Here is a 21140-nt window from a genome sequence, read left to right on the forward strand (position 1 = left end):
GCTGCCCGCAAGGCTTCTGGCTGCCCTAGGTTTAGCTGCCTCAACTTCTCCCACCCACGTTGCTGCACTTCTACCCAGTCAACTCCTGCTCATTCAAGACCTTCACTCAGAGAATCTTTACTCAAGTCTCTCCTCTGCCCAAAGGACCTCTGAATTTCAAGTGACACAAACAGAGAAGGCTGACACGGCCAGAAAAGCCTGTCCATGGCTCCCACCACAACATATGGGAGAGCAGACCCAGGCACATGACACTTTTGAGCCTTCCTGGTGCAGGTGCTTAAGTGACAGTGAAATTTTATCGTAACACCTCACTGAAGCGTTCTGAGCAACACCACAGCTAGGAGCAGCTGATTTTGTGGATCAGACTTTAAACGTGGTACCTGCAGCCTTCCGTAAATTAAGTCACTACCACCTGGAAAGGAGGCACTGGGAGAGGGACTTGGACCTCTCTGGTCTGGCCCAGCACTTCGTTGGCAGGCACCAGCCCCTCCTCCACTCTGGTGGCAACCCTTGGCTCTAGGTCATCTCACCTGGGACTCACGTGGGAATGCTGCAGAGCCACTTTGAGAAGGGTCTTTGCATAAGGACACAGCATCAGCATGGGTTGTTTGTTAGTCTTTGGAGTAGCTGTGGGGAGTTGTACTTCAACAGACTCCCTGCACTTGTCTTGCTCTGTTTAGAACAGTGGCTGTGGGACTCCTTCTATATCTTACAAAAAAAGTATTCCTTTTTCTTAAACTGGAAAAAACCCACATATTAGTCAAGGACAAGTCTCCTTCATTAGTCAGAACAGGTGATCTCCTGTTCCCAGGGTCTACCTGAATATCTTAGCTGAGTGCTTAGAGTCTTCGCAGAACAAAAGGAGTGATGTGTCATTCCAGATCAAGCAGGTTCTTAGTCCTCAGCTGCCACAGCGTCATCCATGGCTGCTGAAATAACCCTTTGCAGAACCTTTGAGTCTCCTTCCCATCCCCCTCAGGTCACTGTGGAATGGTTTTAATTGGAAGCAGATGTGCAATGTGGTAGGTAGGAGCAGACGTCTGCTCAATGTGAGCTCCTAGTAAATAGCTCCTGTACGATCACTTTGAAAGGGAAAAATACAATTATTCAAGGGAAAGGATTTAAAATTAGACTAATACGATGTCACAGTCGGTTGACTGGTCCATTAGTCTTGCCAGTATTCCTTACCAATTATTGGGAGTCAAGAATATTCTCTTCTCTTTCTTGCTTGATAGATTTGCAAATTGAATGGAGCATTCATCTTCAACAAACCGGCCACAGGGAGATTTCCAGGTCATCACTCCCATTGCAAACACTTTTTCCAGTAAGGTGGCCATGAAAATCATAGAGATGTACTGTTGGGAATGATCGATTTTGGTTTTAATTGAGAAGGGACTTTTAGCTCAACGTTAGAAACTCAGCCTCTTCATCTTGATTTCAAAAGGAATATTTGGGCCAAGTCTCCTGCTTTTAGGAGGCTTTTCAGATTTTCTGTCACAGTGGATCTGCCAGGCTGTTCTAGTCTGGTTTTGTGGAAGGTGTTAATAGCTGCATCACACAGGTCTACAGCTATCAAGATTCATGAGGTTACTGTACTTTTGCCCTGCACTTCATTGCAACCCCTTTGCCCCAGAAAATCCTGGTAGATATACTTGGACACAAGCAAGGTAATCACTAGGCAACCTTCTGCAGCAGGGAATAATTTAAAGCACAACTCTTCTACTTCCAGATGCATAGGGTAAAAGACATGAACATGCAATAGAGGACATAGGCTGAGAAGGCCTGAATGTAAAATCACTTATGCATTAAATCACTTGGAAAGCATTTCTTCAGCCTCATTCCAGCTATTGGAAAGACAAGTTATGCTTTTGTGAACATAGTATCAGTTTATACTGTGTCACCATGTCGTGTTCCTTACTTGCATAATTCACACCTTTTGCTTTGTTGTTTCTTGAAAACTTTTGAGCAGATTTTATTTCAGTTTGTGTTCTGGCTGGTTCAGTATCTTCCATGGACAAGCAGTAACATGGGAGAACTCTCAGCAAGGCAGTGCTACTTAACTGAGTGAAGTAAATAAACATAAGGTTTAAAACTAGACTGATACAACTGCTTTATGCATCTTCTAAATGCAAGAAATTCAGAGAGAGTTGCAAAACAGAGGTTCTAATGAATGTCACTTCATAGTCACAGCAATCAAGTCCTAGTTTTAAAGGTGGGAGATGTAACTTAAAGCAGACTGCATTCTCTAGCTGTCACACCAAAACTGCAACTCCAAAGCCAATTTGTGCCAAGAGAACCAGCTTCCCAACCAGGACAACGTGGAAGCAAAGCTGATTTGAAAAACAGAATGGAACTCAGTCCATTTACATTGTTTACAAGGTTTAAAGGGAATAAAAATTAAAAAAAAAAAAAAAAAAGAAGAAAAATTAAAGAACATGCTGATGAAATGGAAGACCAGAACTTGGTCTTGTTATTCTATGAGGTTATTAGTAAAACTGCTAAAGGCATTTCTACATAAAAATGAAAGTGCACACATGCCCAAGTATTCTCTTTTATGCTATTTTAGGGACATCATTCCATAATGTTTTGCTTTCAAAAGCCTAGTATTTTCCAGTGCACTGAATAGACTGGTTCTATCTCTAGCTTGAACATCAAAAAGTAACCTTCACATTCATCAATGAAAAGTGACAACTGATTTTATTAACCGGATTCATTATAACACATGACAGTGGGAATATTTTTCACTGTAAGATTTTTGAACGGAAGAAAAGTGCAGTTAGTCTGAGTTCCTTACATTCATTAGAAGCAAGACTATTGAAACCATCAACATTTACAATGACACATTAGCAAACACCAGAATCAGTGCCAATAAATACACAGAGTACCAAAATAAATATTTACAGAATTAAAAATATAATAAACACTGATTAATATATCCTTGTGAACTGCCAGGGAAGAAAGACATCTATTGCTATCAGGTTGTAAATATGTCAAGAATACAGTGATTCAAGGAGACACATACTCATCAAAGTTTGTATAGGTGGAAAGGATCAGAGTGTGCCTAACAGTCTGTTAAGAAAACACCCCCCGTAGTGTTGTGAGCTTTCACTAAGAAAAAGTTGGTGCACACAGACTCACTAGATTATTAGCAAACCATTGAGATAAGAAGAGCGGGGAGTTCTGGCTTTACTCGCTCATTACCTTGAACAGGTCATGTGCTACCTTACTAAAAGTGGCTGACACAAAAAATACAAGGGAAAATTGTAATTAACAGTGATCCATTGGCTATAATACTTCTTACAGAAACAGGTTAAGCCACTTCTAACAGGACACATCTGTCCCTTTCAGCATGTAGGAAACCCCGAGAGCATCGGTTTGTCAGCTGCAGTGTGAAGCAGTCCCTGCTGCATTCTCCTCAGGCACACCGTGCGATTTAGCAGAGTTGGGCTGTGACAAAAGACGGAAGCCATGCTGGGTTTTCTGAACTTATTGAATCTGTATTTTCCACCAGCCAAATTCACACCTTATCTCCCATTTGAAAAGGGCCACAAGCCTCAACACTAGAGCTTTTCTGAGACAGACTCTGCTGACAAACATAGCAAGGAACATTCAGATGGTGCCAAATTATGGGATTTTTGCTCAATCTAAATAAAAACCAACACCACTAACAGATCCACTGATTTCAGAGGGAATACTGTGGCCTGAGATAGTGTCTAGCTGTTGCAACCTGTCCCACAACAGAGGCTTTACTTCAATTTTACTCAAAAGCAACAGCTCTGGTATTTCTGCCTCTTTCGGAAAGCAGGATAACATTGCTTTTATCAAGTCACGTGCCACAGAAAGTTACTTGTGCTCTACCTAGGACCTGGTGCTGCTGCTGCCTGCACAGTGTGTCTTACACTCCCTTCCCCCTTGACCTTAGGCTGCAGTGGTGCAGCCAGTGCTCACCACCCTGCCAAGGGCCTGGGTCTTCACACACTCCTGAAATAATGAGGGTGGAAGCTCACTGAGATGCCACGTGTCGGTGCTGGGCTACAGGGGATTTGCGGAAGTCTCTGTGCTAAAACTGCCTTCGGAAATGAGGGCACTGGGGACTGCTCAGGTGTTGATGAGAACAGTCACACTGCAGGCCACTGGCACGAGCCCTGGCTTCAGCACAGCCAGACCCACACAGTCTGGCTCCTAACTCAGTGTGACACAGCAATCCCAGCATCAATGCAAGAAAATAAAAGGAGCCAGATTTTACAGGCATATGTTTAACTCTCTTCTTCCACAAGCACCACAGGTCCAGCCCTTGCTTTCATCCAATCTCCCAGACACCCTACCAAGCCTCCCACCCCAGCACAGCTTTGCCATCCTGGCTTTTCCTGCTGCTCTCCAATCTGTCCGACCCCTCTACATGCTGACACCCTGCACTCCTCTGCTGGGACCACAGGGCAGGGTCAGACAGCAAATTCTCCTGGTGACAGTGCCTTGCTCCCCTAGTCCATGGGGTGCAGGTGAGTTGGGGCAGGCCTTCCCCTTTGCTGCCATTAACCAAGAAATATCACCAGATGTGTAGCTTTTACATTTTAAGGTCAGGCTTAATTCAAAGCAGATGTAGCCAATTTTTGTTTTATGAGCACATTATGTTCAAAGCTTCCAATGCATCTGCATAAAAAACCCATGGAAACAACCTGATACTGAAATAGCAACTATTTTGATGCAACATCATCCAAAATAATAAAAATCTGTTAAAGATCTTACCATTCAGTCCCTATACACTGTTCGTCCTAAAAACAGATTTAAAACGTGGCTACACAATAATTAAAGGGAGGCATCCTCAGTTATCGTATCAAAAAAACATGAACAGCAACACAATAAGCAGGGGTTTTAGTGCTTTGGAAAGGATCTGGTCCTGGTTTTGCCATCACAAGTTAAATTAAGGAAGGCAGTGATTGCGTTAGCTGTGATTTAAACATGCTGAGCACCAGAGCTATGTGCAGGAGTGGCTGCTTGTTAAGATGGAAAAACAATGGAAAGACATGTTTTGCATTCAGATCAGTGAAATGACTGCTACAGTAATGCAAAAGACTGCACAATCACCTGAATAATGTTTAACTTTTAAAAAAGGGAAGACTTAGTTAAGAAACACTTCCTATTTCCTTAAGAATAAGAGATTAAGGACCTTTGTCAGTTCTTGCTGGAGTCAGTGGTAGCTTTGCCAAAGCAGAACTGGACTTTGGAAAGAGATTGTTGTGTTGGCAAACGCCAGTTTTCTAACTTTGTGGCCATAGCTGGATAAGCATCTATTGCAGAGCACTTCTTGGATGTGATGTTAAAGTAGGCAAAGCAATCTTCTTTTAGCCACTGCTGCAAGAAGCCTTTTAGCCATTGCTACAGGAAGTTTCTTAGCCTAGCAGTTTTAACTCCTTGCCCTGTGAAGCACATAACATTTTCCTCTCTCCACTAAAAATTTGGTTCTCTTTATTTAAATATGAACAAAAGGAAAGCAGTTCTTGCCAAAGATAAAGAAAATGTGGGCACAGTCTCCATAACAAACAGCTCCTGGGCTTTCCTACAAGAGTGTTATGTTTCCCTGCTAGATATATGCTCAATTGTCCCCAACAGAAAAATGGAGGGGTATATTCCACTGTATGCAAAATATCACTCAACATCCTCACCCACATGTATGAGATTACACAGCAGAGATTTCCATTTTAAATAACTTTGCCACTTGTTCTGAAGGTGAATTAATTTTTTCAAGACCAAGAAGTAAGAGCAAAGACCTCCTGGCACACTGGCAGCAGCTCTTCTTTTCTAGCGCTGGAAGACTAGAACAAAAATCTCAAGTTTCCCAAGCAACTGGAGTATGGCTGAGACAGAATGAGAGAGTGAAAAAAAAAGGGGGGGTCCCAGACAATAATACTCACTGTTCTGGAAGGAGAAGCCCTCTAAGGCAAAAAGAGCTTTAACAACCTGCTTTTTGCAGGAATAAAGCCCCCCCAGGATGTGGCTAAAGTGGTTACATCTCTTATTCCTTTGCATATGACAAGTTGTTCCATTTCTCTCTACATGAAATGGATCTAGGAAACACCAAATCGATGCTGAGCTTTCCTAGCTGAGATGCTCACAAGGAAAACAAGATGTGAGCTAACAATGAGCTAAAAAATTCCTGTGAGTCAAATTAAAAATAAACTGTCCCCTGAACACAAACAGCAAGACAGACTCGGATACCTCCAGCTCACAGTAAACAGCACGTGGATTCATGACAAGGGAATCCCATTATCCCATCCATCCCATCTCTCAGTGGAAGGGAGGGGTGTTCAGCGGGAACCAGTCCCAGGCTACTGAAGACAACTGACAGTGTATTCTCAGCACCGAATCTCAGAAGAATCAGTTGTTCTGCAATTCTGTTCAGACACATGGGGTTATGTCATTGTAATGAAGACATAAACAATGAAAAAAAAAAAAAAAAGGAAAAGCCAGAATTAAAAATAAAATAATTTTAAAACCCCAAACCCTGGAGAAGCTGTCACGTGTCAACTATGCCAAGACTATGCAGCATCTTTGAGTCCGTGTCAATTTGTTTTTCCAAAACAGAAGCCTCAGTCTTTCATATCAGTAACTATGAAAATACATTTTCAGGCCACCTTGCTTAGACTCCCCCATTGTGATTGTTAGATAACCATCTTCCTTGTAAGTGGTTATTGTTACTGTCAACTGTCTCTTTCATACCATTATCTTGCTGAAAAGCCTTTTCTGAAAGTAGTCCATTAGACCTGGAAAAAAAACCAACTCTGAGCATGGCAACAAAGCAGAATCACTGACTCCCTTTGATCTGGAAGCTCAGGCAGTATTACAAATTTAAGAAACAACAAGGGTTTGCTTTGCTAAGCAAAGCCTGTTAATTTGGCTCATCTGCATTTATAGCATCTAACTGCAAATACCATCTGTATCAGGTGTTTTGAAGACTTTGGTGCAATATTCGCTTAGCTTAGATAAATAATTTAGTAAGATTCATTAAAAAATAATCAGTGAATTAATTTTCATACTGTACATCTATGCTTGTAATTTTTAAAATTCAGTCCTCGACTGCCCTGAATGACAGTGAGGATATTCACAGTGGGTGAAGAAAATGCTGGTGGTTGATGGAGTAAGACTGAACACAGTTTTTTCTTATTCTAGTCATGGAATTTCTTCTGAAATCTAATACATGTATTTGAGTCCAATTACTGGCAATAGCAAAATGCATATGCACTACAGGGAAAATAAGACCTGTTACGTCTGTTGCAGGCCACACATATCATACAGGAAATTTAACTCCTATAATGACAAAAGAAGTCCACAAAACATCATTTCATGCTACTGAAAGGAAATCTTTTGTGCTGATATATAGGATAGGAATGAATACCACTGAAATCACTGTAGATAGCTATAAAACACTATGCAATATATAGAAATACTCTAAGAACATATAAAATTTACCAGTAGTGACCTGAAAGTGCAAAGAATAAATATAACTAAATGCCAAGTCCTGATCTACAAAATCCTTTATGAATGACATACAAGCTGATAATTACAAAGCATCATTCAGACCACAAAATAACAAGTAAAACAAATTAAGAAAAGTATTCTTTAAGAAAATAAAACAATGACAGCATTGGGAATGTTATCTTTGGGACTCAGAACACCATTTCTACCTTGATTCCTACCAAAGCCAAGGAAAATATATGCTTGAACAGGGTAACATAAATAACAATGCAAACCACCACAGAATGCCTCAGGACTATTACCTCTTTACATCTCAGCCTTTAAATCCAGCAAGCCATTCACTGTTTGTTCTTAGGCATCTCACAGTATTTTACAGGGATCTTTCAGGAATTAAATATAGGTCTAAAGAAAGCCTTTGAACCTTCTTCAAATGATTGTTTCAGGCATTGTGTGGATTTACACACATATATCTCTATGAAAACTGAAAGCCCTAGTAAATACGAAATTTTCTATTACCTTCCAAAATAAAAAACATAGATGGCTTAAAGACAAATATGAGCTTTATAAATACAAAGTTAATTTGAGCATTAAATTGTATTTTTACTCTCACACAACCATTACCCTGAATCAACGTCAGTATGTCGCAATGATTCAAAATACTGACGCCTTACTACGAGCTACTTTCCCATTTTCCTTTTAAGGATATGATTGTCCTTAAAATATGTACATAGCAAGCAGTCCAACGAGCCACCAAGAGATTTGCAAAAGGTACTTACATGGGGTACGCAATAGGAAGCTCAAGAGAGTGACTGGGGAACCCCTGGCCTCGGCTGCAGCGCGGCCGCCCTCCTGCCCCACACTTGGGGGTGAGCACCAGGGGGGAAGCCACCCACCAGCATGCAGAGGACAGAGGAAAAATGGGGCAGAAAACAAAGGAGAGAGAGAAAAATGAAGGGAAGCCAAAGCATTTTAATGATGATTCGTGTTAGTCGTTACGTGAGAGGGAGCTAGTCTAGTGCCACTCTATTGGTTTCTCAATACAGACATGCCACAATGCAAACAAAATGCATACGATGAACAATTTGCCACACACAAGTCCCGCAGAGATGGTAGCTGATATCTTTTAGTGGTTTTAAGGAGGCACAACTCTTACTACCTGCACTCAGTGCTTCCAGTTTGTATGGTACTACCCCAAGCTCACCACATCCTCCCTCCCTCTCAACTTCCTACAGAATCTCTCTGCACAATTTTTCCTTATAACAAAATGGGGAATCATGATTTTTCTGCAGACTTGTCATGCAAGGAAAGATGTGTCCCTTACAGTCAAGAGAAAACAAAAGAACAGAAAAAATGAATGTTAGGCTTAGGGCTAAGGAACAGGATAATATTCTGTGTTCTGTACATTCATCCTTTTGACAGTATTTCAGCTTTAACTTTCGGAAATGCAGAAGCAGAATCAGGCCAAATGCAAATCCCTTCCTCAGGCAAAGGAAATCGCTGCCAGCGTGCTGAGACAGATCGACAGCACATCCCCTCAGCCTGCGCGCAGGAGCGTGCACGCACGGGTGTGTTCACACGAGTGTGCATGGGTGTGCGCCTTCACCCAGGGGACACGGCCCGGGAGGAGGCGCATTCTGACTACACATGCATATGTACAACACCTCTGTATGAGCAGGCATGTAGAAAACCACACACATACACGTTAGAAAGAAAACATATAAAATATTATTCTTTGAAGTCTATTAAGGTTCTTATTCAAACCATGAAAACCGATCAGGAAAACTGACACTTTCTCCTCATTCACTGGGGTGTTGCAGTTCGGTATTAAATCCTGCAGTCATTTCAGAACTAGGTACCAATTTTACCCTTGGGTAATTTCCCCAGTGAACCACACATATATACAACTCTTACTACAGCATTTCCTGGCTTTTTATGGTTAATCTATAACCTTAATATCCTTCAAATGTATATTCTGTATATTTATTTTTTTTTCTTTCAATTTAAGAGACAATAAAACCAACTGTTATGTAAGATCAGACCCATTAGCTTCAATGACATGAATTTAGGATTCTCTGCATAATATAGACATGTATATTTTTAAAATGTATATTATTTTTCAGATACACTGGAGCATATATTATATATTAACTGTGGTCTGATGATTAAATACTTATATCAAAATATTTTGTAAATACATAACATTTACCTTTAGACTTCCGTGATTTTTGGAGCTTTTTCAGTGTATCATAAAAATATGTCCTCAGGCACATTAAAACCCTATTACATTTATTTGAAATGGTGTCAATGCCCATGTACAGTAGCCACTATTCAAAAACTTCCTGGCCATTAATCCATTTCTCATAAGATCCAAGCTCATCAGACCATTTTATGTATCATTAGCTTACCATATTTCTTTTTCTCTCTTAAAGTAAAATTATTCTGACATTATTAAGAGTGAAAATAAAAACCAACGAGAACCCAAACTTTCTTTAAATAGTCAAAAACTAATTTTATATATTTTTAAAAATAATAATTAAAAAACATGTTTCTTTCCTGGGTTCCTTCTCTGTAAGGTTTAAGCCCAGAGCAACTTTGTCTAAACCCCTGAAAATAGAGGTTTGCAGTGGCAATGCTGTCAGAACCTCAGCTCTGACCTGTGGAATATGCCACCGGAATAAAATCAGCACTTCAGACTTACTCATCTGGGGATGCATGAGCTCATACAAAACAGAGTTTTGCTCTAAATTAAGGTACTTACACAAAGTTCTATCACTTTAGAACTGTAAAATTATCTACCTATAAAAACTAACTCTTGTTTAAACTCTAGATAATACAGACAGGTGATTTATTTTTTTAATATAAAAAATCTGTAGCATTGAGTAAATCTGCTAAAATATGTATGTATTTACACATGGCGAGCACGTTATTGTATAAATGTGAACAGTGTGTGTATATTGGCATTTAGTAAATTGTTTCCCTGAACCTGATTGTATACGTTATCGGACAAGTATCGATGTAAACATCTGAACCTATGTCAGGTGTCTCTGTTACCCATTTACATTAGACCAGATCAAAACCAATCAGACAAACAAAAGTACGTTTTCCTGTTAGACAAGTCCACCTAACTCCTTAGTTAGCTACTGCACACAAGTCAATCAAGTCTGCTGCTGAGCAGTGCTCTCGTTCCTACAGCAGGTAAAATACCTGTTAGGTTGGTTGGGTTTTGCTTGGCATTTTTTCCAACATCTTGTGGAGCAAACACCATTTTCGGAGCCAGGCATCCACCCTCCACTCCTCCCCTGGAAACGATTAAAAGTGTATTGGAGAACCTCTCATGTTGTTCCTTTCGTAGCTCTGTTCTCTTGAAGAACTCATGGCACTGCTTTGCATGAGGATGCATGGTTCATAATCCAAGTTCCAAAAAGGCATGTAAAAATGAACCTCCCCAGTGTTTAGTGCTGCAGAAAAAAGATACAAATGTAAAAAAAGTGCTGGAAAATAAGTCAACTTTTTATATTCAGCCATACAGTCTAGTAAGAAGGTATTCAGAAGTGCAGGCCCAAAAAGTACAGTGAAGGAAGTCTTTTAGGTCCCTTTCTTCAGGTGACGCAAAACTAATTCGTTATCTGTGATCTCCTGTGCCGACTTTTACATGCTGACCTTGCTGTCCATCTTTGTCTCCACCTCTTATTCAACTACTTTTTGGCACTGTCGTGGTACATGGCAGCTTTCACCGTTGTCCCTGCCAAGCCCCTGTTACTGACCCGGCGTACCAAGACTTTAGAGACGGGGATTTTTGTTCTGTGCATCTCACTTTTGGCCAGGTGATGGTGTGCAACATGATGGCTGTTACTGGCGTCTGTTCCATGGCTGGCAGGATGCGACGAAAGGTGTTTAATGCTGATGGGTATCTTGGAGTCCTTCATTGTGCTTGAGGGTGTCTTCAGTGAGCACGTGGTCGTTATTGGAGACACGGGCTTGGAGCGTGGCACGCAGGTGACCTCTTCGTCCGTAGGCCCTGCTGGTGGGTTCTCATCTGGCTCAGCATAGAGGTCGTAGAGAGCATCCCCGCTGTAGCTGTCCCTGGGAATGGTCTCCTTCTGGATGCTTGTGGAGCCATCTTCCTCGGGACCAGGGGTGGTAGAATCCCAGTAGCCCTCGTCACTGTTTGGGACACCTTCATGCTGTTCCTTCTCCCTGCCCTTCTGCTCCTCTTTGTGGCTGAGGTGAACTGGGATCTGGCGGAGGCCACCACGTTTCGCCGCCACCCTGTTCTGGGCCCCCTCGGTACCTCGGTTCTCCTTCAACCCCTCGGGCTTCTTTATCCCTCCTCCACCTCCTCCTCCTTCTGCCTGGGTCTCTTCTGTCTGCGACAGCATATCCCAGAACTCCTGCAGATAGGTGTCATCCACCTGGTCCGGGCTGGCCATCTCCTCCCCTCCTCCCTGGTAGGCCACCATGGTGGGCTGCTTCTTGGAGGGACCCAGCTTGCTGGGCCCAGGGGTGCTCTTCTCACAGCCACCACTCCCGCCGCCCACATCCTCCTCATGGTCCGCAATAATATCTCCGCAGCCTGTAAGAGAGTCAAAGCTTTTCAGTGAAGTCACGTCAGCAAACATCAAACAAATACGATCAATCGATTGCTCTGAGGGTGGATCAACAGAGGAAGGGTCAGGGGCGGCTGCCGTCTCTTGACCGCTATCACAGTGAGGTTCAACAGGGGGGATAGTCGTTATTGGAATGTCACCTGTTATGGCCGCATCCTTCGCAGTTCCAACCTCTCCAGCGCTCAGGTCCGGTTGCTGATGGCCGAGCTCCTCGGGTTGCCTTCCAGCAGCAGCAGAGGCCTCCCCGGGTGGGGGGCTGCTGTCCTGCGACTCCCCAGCTCCCGCTTCGGGCTCCTCGGCTGAGACGTGCGCCTCGCCGCTGCACTTCTCCCCGGGCGGTTCCAGCCCCGTGTCTCCTGCGCTGGTCGGAGTTTCAGACAAAGGTTTTGGCGTCTCCTCCTTGATGCACTCCAGGCTGGCAGTCAGGGACCCCGGCATAATAAGACCAGACGGGATCTCTGAGGTTTCCCCCCTCTCCTCCTTGCCATTTTTGTCCTTTTTATGCCATCGCATGCTGCTGAAGAGCCCTTTCAGCCCCTTCTTTTGTCTGCCGCCAGCCCGCGGATCCGCGCTCTCCGCCTTGCCGTTCTCCGGCCTGCCGTTCTTCCTCAGCAGGGAGAAGAAGCTGTGCGACTTGGCCACCGAGCTGCCGGGGGAGACGCCGAGGCTGCCGGCCGGCCGGCCCTGCGCCTCCTTGCTCTGCGGGTCGCCGCCGCCCGGTTCCTCCTTCTTGCTGCTCTCCAGCACGGCGTCGGCCAAGCCGTCGTGCGTCCGACTCCGCACCATCCCCGGTTTGCTGGCGCCCTTCCCCTCCCCGCCTTTGCTCCTCACCCCGAAGATGCTCGGCATGGTGCCCCCGGATTTCCTCCTCTTGAACAGTTTGAAGGCGGTTTTGTTAATCCTCCCCGACGGCTGCTCGGCGGCCGGAGGCTCGGCACAGTCGCAGTGCGAGTCCATGTCTGCCGCTGCCTCCGCCGCCGCTGCCGCCTCCGCGGCCTCCCCTCCGTCGCCGCCCCGGTGCCCGGTGCGATCCCTCACTGACAGCCCCGCCGCCGCCGCCCGCCCGTCTCCATGGCAACTGGGGGGGGAATATAAGCCGCTTTTCCTCCGCCGCGGCCCTGCGCCAGGCCGCCGTTCGCCCACTCCAAATCAACCCGAGCCGCCGCAGCCCCGCCGGCAGCGCCCCCGCCGCCACCCCTCCCCGAAGGGGCTGGCGGAACTTAACCCCTTTCCTCCTGCCTGCGCCCCACGGGGGCCGGCAGCAAGCGAGCCCGCTCCCCGCACCCGGCTGCAGCCCAGCCCCGGGCCCCGCCGCTGCTTCACACCTCCTCTTCCCCTCTCCCACGCGAAACCAGGCTCTCAGGTGCCCTGGGAGGGTGCCGCGGCTCCGCACACGGGCACTCGGGTAGGGAGAGCTCAGCTTTTATTTACAGGAGTGTTTTGCATCGCTTCTGTGTCCTCCCGGCGCAACCGCACGGCGCTTTAGACCACAGGCGTTGCGTGACTAAAACCCCGCGATGTGAAATGCAACGAAGCACCAGCAGCGCCGAGAGAAAGCGAGGAGCTGTGGGGGGGAACAGGCTGCGGTTGGCAATGCACCACACGGCAGGGGCAGATGGGTAGAAACATGGGACATCCAGAGGCAGAGAAAAAGAATGCCAACTTCACCCGTCCCTCTTGCTTCCTTCTCTCCCACTTCACCAGGATGACTCTCACCTCCCCGCGTGTCCCTGTTTCTGCCTAGTGCCCGAGGCCACACGTCCCCACTGCCGACGAGCAGAGGGGAGCAGTGGCACAAGCTGGGGCACAGCCCAGTTCTCACTCCACTCACCTCCCCTGCCCTGGGAGGGGGAGCACAGCCCCCACACGAGCCTTTCCCCACACCCCACATCCACTGCGCACAGTCATGGCACTCAAATCGTGCCCACCATGCACTGCTACCGGGGACCACAGCCAGCAGCACAGCCATGTCAGAGTACTGGTGGCACTTTGGTCACAAACTGCCTCACTGGCTGCAAATCTATTCCAGACGCAAAGTAAATTTGATAGAATAGAATAGAATAGAATAGAATAGAATAGAATAGAATAGAATAGAATAGAATAGAATAGAATAGAATAGAATAGAAAGAATAGGAGTTGGAAGGGACCTACAACAGCCACCTAGTTCAACCGCCTGATCACTTCAGGGCTGACCAAATGTTAAACCATCTTATTAAGGGCATTGTCCAAATGCCTCTTAAACACTGACAGGCACTCTAGGAAGCCTGTTTCAGTGTTTGACCACCCTCTTGGTTAATAAACGCTTCCTAATGTCCAATCTAAACCTCCCCTGGTGCAGCTTTGCACCATTCCCACGTGTCCTGCCACTGGGTACCAGGGAGAAGAGCTCAGCACCTCCGTCTCCACCTCCCCTCCTCAGGAAGCTGTAGGGAGCAATGAGGTCACCCCTCAGCCTCCTTTTCTCCAAACTAGACAAACCTGGCCAAATTAACCTGCTCTGAGCTCCAAACTCGCTAAACAACACGTCTGCCCTGGCCCTCTCTGCAGGCTGGGTTATTGCAGCTTGGGGCAGTGCTCTGTGCCACAGCTGCAAAGCTGACCTGCTTTCAACCAGAGCTGTAATAATGCATGTGCCCTGGCAGCCTGACTCTGCTATACAGCATTAGGCTGGGCTCCTCAAAACATAAATGTGTGTCTGGGTTTTAGCCCTAAATGCAAGTGAGAACCACTGAAGAGAAGCCGTTTGTGGGGCCCTCTGGCTTGGGGCTAGGTTCTGCTCCCTTTGAAGTCAGTAAAAGCTTTTACCATTAACTTCACTGGTTGGAAGAATTAGTTGTGGGGATTTTTTTTAACATCATCAGACATTCATTGCATTCTCCCATGAGAGCAGGTTGAATTATCTGTTGTGAATAATTTATCCAGTGAATTTAGTCCTTTTTTTGTTAATGTGTAAAAAGTGCCATTTGCACTCAGAATTACAAGCATTCAATAAGAGCAATATGAGTACATCTTTCAACTTACAGGTCTCTCCCGCCTTCTGGAAGAGACAGAGGAAAGGACAGATGAGAGAGAAGCCAAGATTTTGGCTGGAGGAGTGAGTTACATTTTACAGAGTGCAGTTCATAGACATGCCCAGAACCAAGCCATGGAGACAGGATGTCAGACCAGAACCTCAACCCATAGGCGTAATTTGCTGACCGTGGCTGTGCCTCCATCAGTCATGCCACATTAATTCCCCCATCACGTGGTAATATTTCTGCTCTTTAGACAGATGAAAGAAACTTGGTAAAAAAGAGAAAATACCAAATGCTCTTGTGCAAATGCAAATACACAGAGCCAGGCATCCTTGGGAAGTTTGAAAGGACAAAACCTGGTCCTGTATCTTGGGAAAAAGAGGGCAAAAATGCTAATAAGTAAGAGTTGGCCACATGACTGAACTTACAAATTTTTGCACTTTGATACTGGTGCTTTGCTGCATTTCCCAAATCCTTTACATTTAATCCATTCTTCTTATAAGTACTGCATCCAAGGGAGGAGATACAGAGATACAAAAGGCAGAGGACATATGACTTAATGCTTTAAAGCTGTATGGAACAGACAAGTTATTGTACCTTCTTTCTTTTTGTGTGAATATTTGCAGCCATGATGGAATGGGTGGTCTTTCAGCGTGTTTCTCAGTCAACTTAGAAGTCGAGTGTTAATGGAGGAAAGTGACTTGAGGTCAGCCTGAAATTACTACTTTAGAAATGTTTTGACAAATTGAATTTTTTTTTTAATGTATTTGGTTTAAATACTTTTTGCACATTTTAAACATGATTTAAATAACTTCGAGGTATGTCTGGAAATGGATAACCATCCTAAAATGAAATATTAAAGCGTTGAATTTTGAAAGTGACAAAAGAAACACTCCCAGTTTTTATTTTCTTTTTTCTTTTATTGTTTTGTTTTAACCTGAAGACATCTATGGTTCATAATGAGCTCATGATGTGCTTTGGTCAACCTGCCATTTCAGGGCTCAACAGGAAAATCTTTGGACAAAATGTTCACCAACTTCTAACTGAAGAAGAGTAATGCTGAAAGTGGTTTTGGTCATGCAAATAGGGATGTTTGGACACCTGAGTGCTGCACAAACAAGGAGGCTGGGAAAAAATGTTCTCTGCCACAGCTGTTGTGCCTGTGTCCTCGTGCAATGGGAACTTCACACAGAGAGTTGAGTGGCGTCCCCTTGCCCTTTTGATTCCCCCTGCTTTTGACTGGGATTTCCCCTGCAAGCCAATGGCATGGTGTCATTTTTGCAAAACTGAAAAGGAATACGGGATCAGCTGTGTGAAAGGACTTCCAAGGTGAGCAAGAGTGGTTTCTGGAAAAGGATGGTGGGATGCTGGATGAAATGGAGCAAGAGACATTTTCTTCCATGTGGTCCTTTTTCACTCTTTCTGTTTTTACGTTCTAGGAAGTTTGCACAAAGCCTTTGTAAGCAATACCTACTACTTCCTGCTTTTCTCAGAGTTTTAAAACTCACTCCCCTGAATTGTGGTAGTGATTTCTTTATGGCTTTTCTTCACCTCTGTAGATCTGAAATGGAAGTCTGCTTCTGACAGTGAAAAATGTCTTAGCTCTGTCTTCCTGGCAAGGGGAAAGGAAGACTGACAGACACCTTGCAAAGTGAAAACAAAGGAGGAGCTCTGATTTAAAAGCACAGAGACGCCACAGTTGGCTGGACACTCCTGATGACCTGCAGACAAGGGGCAGCTGGGCAGCTGTGGTGGGAGAGTTGTTTCTACAGCATTGTCCCTGACCTGGCTTAGCCGAAGAGGCACCTGACACAGTGGAAGAGATCCCATGCTGAGCTGCATGGCACAGCCACACCAGAGGGTTTCTTCCAGCTGAAAAGTGTCTGTGGAAGAAGTGTTTTAAAAGGTGGATTTTTTTCATCTTCAGAATGAATATGAATGAAGAAAAACAGACAAGAAATACTATCTAACAAAACTATTCAGAAAATATAATTTTAAAAAATGTAGTATTTATAGGGATAGAGTTTTTAATAGAAGGGCTTTGAGGTGAAGGCTATCCTCTCCTTGTTCCCTGGACATACTGTACAGATTTTCTGGGCTACTTGCTGCAGGCCACTATCACAGACTGCTGGTCCAGGTCCCAGCCTTGGCTCCACCACTGACTTGTGCTGTGATCCTCAGGAAGCCACTGCTTAGCTCCATTTCAGCCAACGGCAACTCCTCCCATGACCCACAGGCGCCACAGCCCTGTCCCAGCCTCTATCCCTGCAGGGTGCTGGAGCCAGGGGGACACCCCACAGCTGGAACCATCAGGTGAAACAGCAGCAGCAATAATTACAGACCAGCCGGCAGAGCCTCACCCGGCTTTTCCCCAGTGGTTACACCAGGTGAACACTCTCAGTTCCCCAAGAGACTGCAGTATATGCACAGAATGAATACTGAATAAAAATCCCAGGATTCACCGAGTATTAATTAGTGATGGAAGTGACAGCTAGCAAACGATCTTGTCCCTCATTTTGACTGAAGCCTCAGAGTCTTTTGGTGTTTTGAGGCTGCCTCACATGCTGAGCAGGAGCACTGAGCACAGCGTGTCTGAAAATCTCTGCAGGAATTTCTCACTTCATGCTTCATTTCTGAGTAGCTTCAGTGACTCCAAAGAGTTGGGAGCAGCTCTCTTAACATAGGACCAGGGATTTGTTCAGTTTTAAGCCAGAGTTCACCCATTTTCTGCTCAAGTTCTTCCCCCTTTTTTTTTTTGTTAGCATTCTCTACAGCTGTGTTTCTACCATAATGTGTACTATAGTATATATATAATTCATTGGCCTCAAAGATGCTACATCAATTTAAAATTAGTAGGTCTTCCTAATGATAAGTGGTGATTCTAAATGGCAGAAAGTGAATCGCAAGACTTTGGCCAGCACAGTGCCTTTATCTAGACCGCAGGTTGTGATGGGAGAAAGTCAGCAGGCTTTTAAAAAGCCATAGATAATTAGCATGCCGGGGTCTAGAATGTAAGGCTGAGTACAGGGAAGCCCAAAGCAACAACAGGTTCGTAGGGAAAACAGTCCCACTGCCTGAAAAGTTACTTCAACCACCACAGTTTCTTCTTACATGATTAGGTGTGCTATGGCACAGATAAACTCTTCCATGTGTTACAGTATCAGGAAATGGAAAAGATGCTGTTTGCTGGATTACGAAATCAATGGGCTCATTAAGGAAGTAATAAGTAATGTCAGATCTCTGCTGATACCTTCAGATCTGCTTAGGGAACCACAGGAACTAAAAAGAACAGATAAAAAGTAGCAAAAGAAAATTTTCAGAAAAATAAATGTGGTATTAAAGAATCCCTCTTATTTTCCAAATGAGCCTTCTTGCTATAACACATATCAGTGGGAAATGTCTACCTGTACAGGTATAGGGGAAAAGCGCCTGGATTTCTAATTTTTGCCACTTGTTTGCCTCACAACAGATCCAAGTCCTCTAATACTGCACATTTCCTTCTTCCCCCTCCAGCCCATGTGGCAGCCGCTAGGACCTCCTCAGGGCCATTTGCTTTGTTACTCCTCCCTCCGTTTTCCCTGTTCAGACCATTTTCCACATCCTTTTCTGTAAACCAAACTCTGCCTAGCTGCAGAGGCATGAAGAGCGTAAATGTGCAGTTCAGCGTGTCCAGAGCCTGGCTGACCCTCACGCTCAGGCGGCTCAAACTTGGGGATGTCTCAGGGAAAAGAATCTTGAAAGAATCTAAGAATGTGATTTATGGAAGGAAGATAAAGAGTGGCAAGTAGAATATTAGAGATAAAGGGAGTTTCCTACACTCTATCAGACTGTCATCTCCACACAGGCTTCATGCTCACCAGAAACTGCCTGATTAACACCTGAAAAACTGCCACTGGGAAAATCTGATATCAGTGCAATGTACAGATAGCCAAGATCATAATGACTGGGAGATGCGCATGTCCCTGTAAAGTATATCTCCAGTCTCCTGGGAGATAATAAACTGTCATTACTTTTTTCTGTTGGCTGAAGAGCTGCAGTACTGGGAAGGGTACAGTGAGCAGAACAAGACCTGTTTCTCAGCACAGACACTTGGACTCTATTTTCAAAAAGTTATGTCTGAACACCACAAACTTATTGAGTTTGGAAGTGCCTACTGCAGAATGGTGTAATTTAAGTAACCAAGATGTCCTCTAAATGTCTGAGAAATCACGCCAAATGAGAGCTGATGTACAAATTCTTTAATAGGTAAATGATCATGCCTTTCTGCAGCATAAATGTGGAGGAAAGAAAAAAAAACAACCAGGCACTGACTTTTCCTATAATTAAACACTGGTCCAGTCTAGTCAAACCAGGAAGAAGTCTCATTTCATGAGCCCAGAAGACTGTATCAGACCACAGACCTGCTAGTGAGGACTTCTCAATGAGGAATACTGCTTGTTCTCACCGATAATGTCCTTGCAGCAAAGGCCAACACCACCCTTGTATGTGAAAGGAATCCTGTGGCCACTGTGAGGCTTTCTTTTGTTACTGTCACTCAGCCCCAGCATACCTCTGGGGTGCAATTTTATAGAAAAAAAATGCTCAGCAAGAAATGGATGTCCAGGTTGAGCAAACCAGTCATGGGGTTTCTGACATCAAGTAAACAATCTGAGCTGAGAAAGGATGAAGTTACAGTATCTCGTTCAAATTTTTGTAGGGGTTTTTTGTTGAAACAACTTTTCTGTATAAATGACTTAAGTTTTGCTGCTTTAAAGAGCAAAGTAAGAAAATAACAGTAAACCTCCCAAAATGAGACAATACATGAGTTTGATCCAGGAGAAAATTATTGAATGTTTTCCAGTTCAGACGACAGACTGAAAAAATTGATTGTCTGCATACGATCTCTGTGTTACCCAGCTGTTCTTCCCAATGCAAAACAAAAGGATTACACAGAAATAAGGAAGCCACTGAGAAGCTGAAAGGGGGTAAATATCTGTCATTTATCTTAAACCTAAATACAAATTAAAAATGCAGACAGTGCATGTAGTCCCCCAAGGGACAGATTTACTTCTAATTAATAATACGTTAGTGCCCTAGCCTTCTGCATTAAAAAGCAAGCAAACCCTTTAGATTAATCCTGGTATAACATTGTAGCCAGAACCTCTAAGCCCAATCCTAGATTTACTTGCACTGTAATTACTGGAAATGTGGAGAGTTTCTTTTCTTCCATATACTGAACTGAAAAGAGAAATGTTAAAATTATGGGCTTCTCACATGGATATGCAGCCATTCACTTTCTTCTTTGGATGTTTGCTATATCCCAGACATAATTAAAACTATTTTTTTAATTTCTAATTGTGCTAGCTAAGTTTTTCTACTTCAAAAATAAATTAGAAGATAATCCTGGGTGTACAGTTGCAGCAGACCTGACAGACAATAGTGCACAGCAGGAATGGGTCTTCTCCACTACCTTTAATTAAAAGCCCAAACAAGAGTGTAAGCAGATTAGGGGGACAATAGGGAATAGTGGGTCAGAATGTCTTTTTCAAACAGCTGAGAATTATATTTGGAGAATGAAGATATCTCTACTGAGGGGTAAGCATTCAAAAAAACCTCATCACATTGGGGATATCTGAGTTTTTTCCTCACCCTTGTACTATCTCAGACCTTTCCATTGACTTCAGCAGAAATACTTCTGATTAGTGTTAGTGAATGTAAAAGAAGAATAAGGCCCTTCATTAAAGATTCAATCTCCCTAAGTAGGATACCTAGATGGATGTGATAATATTACTTGTGTTTTTTTTTAAAATAAGAAACACTTCTCCAAGTCACCAGCAAGGATATTGCTAGATTCAGCTGCTGCAGTTAAAAAAGAAAAAAGTCCATTCATTGCAATTACGCATAGATACATTACTAGTTTGATTTCAGGAGTCCTCTGTCTCACTTTCCTTCTTCCCCCACATTTCACTGTGTATGAAGCAATCAGCCCCTGGGTAGAACATCTGTCGGAACAATTTGGTGCCAGCATGGTGGTAGCACATGGAAGTCTTTGGATCCAGGAGAAAGG

The 21140-nt window shown here is 44.0% G+C and overlaps 1 protein-coding gene across 3 annotated transcripts in view; it reads right to left on the reverse strand.

The window, feature by feature from the left end:
- The window catches only part of AMER2 (APC membrane recruitment protein 2), a 36212-nt gene extending 23073 nt beyond the window's left edge, over positions 1-13139 (reverse strand). For 2 of the 3 annotated variants that reach the window (XM_071804321.1, XM_071804320.1), the window contains exon 1: positions 10678-13139. In XM_071804321.1, coding sequence (XP_071660422.1) covers positions 11169-13037 — 1869 coding nt within the window. In that variant the 5' untranslated portion in view covers positions 13038-13139 and the 3' untranslated portion in view covers positions 10678-11168. Of the gene's footprint in view, positions 1-2674 lie in introns of those variants that run through there. The other variant, XM_065830689.2, reaches the window with a different exon arrangement.
- Between the last annotated feature and the right edge of the window lie 8001 nt (positions 13140-21140).

Source organism: Patagioenas fasciata, chromosome 1 (assembly GCF_037038585.1).
Source record: "Patagioenas fasciata isolate bPatFas1 chromosome 1, bPatFas1.hap1, whole genome shotgun sequence".
NCBI classification, from domain to species: domain Eukaryota; kingdom Metazoa; phylum Chordata; class Aves; order Columbiformes; family Columbidae; genus Patagioenas; species Patagioenas fasciata.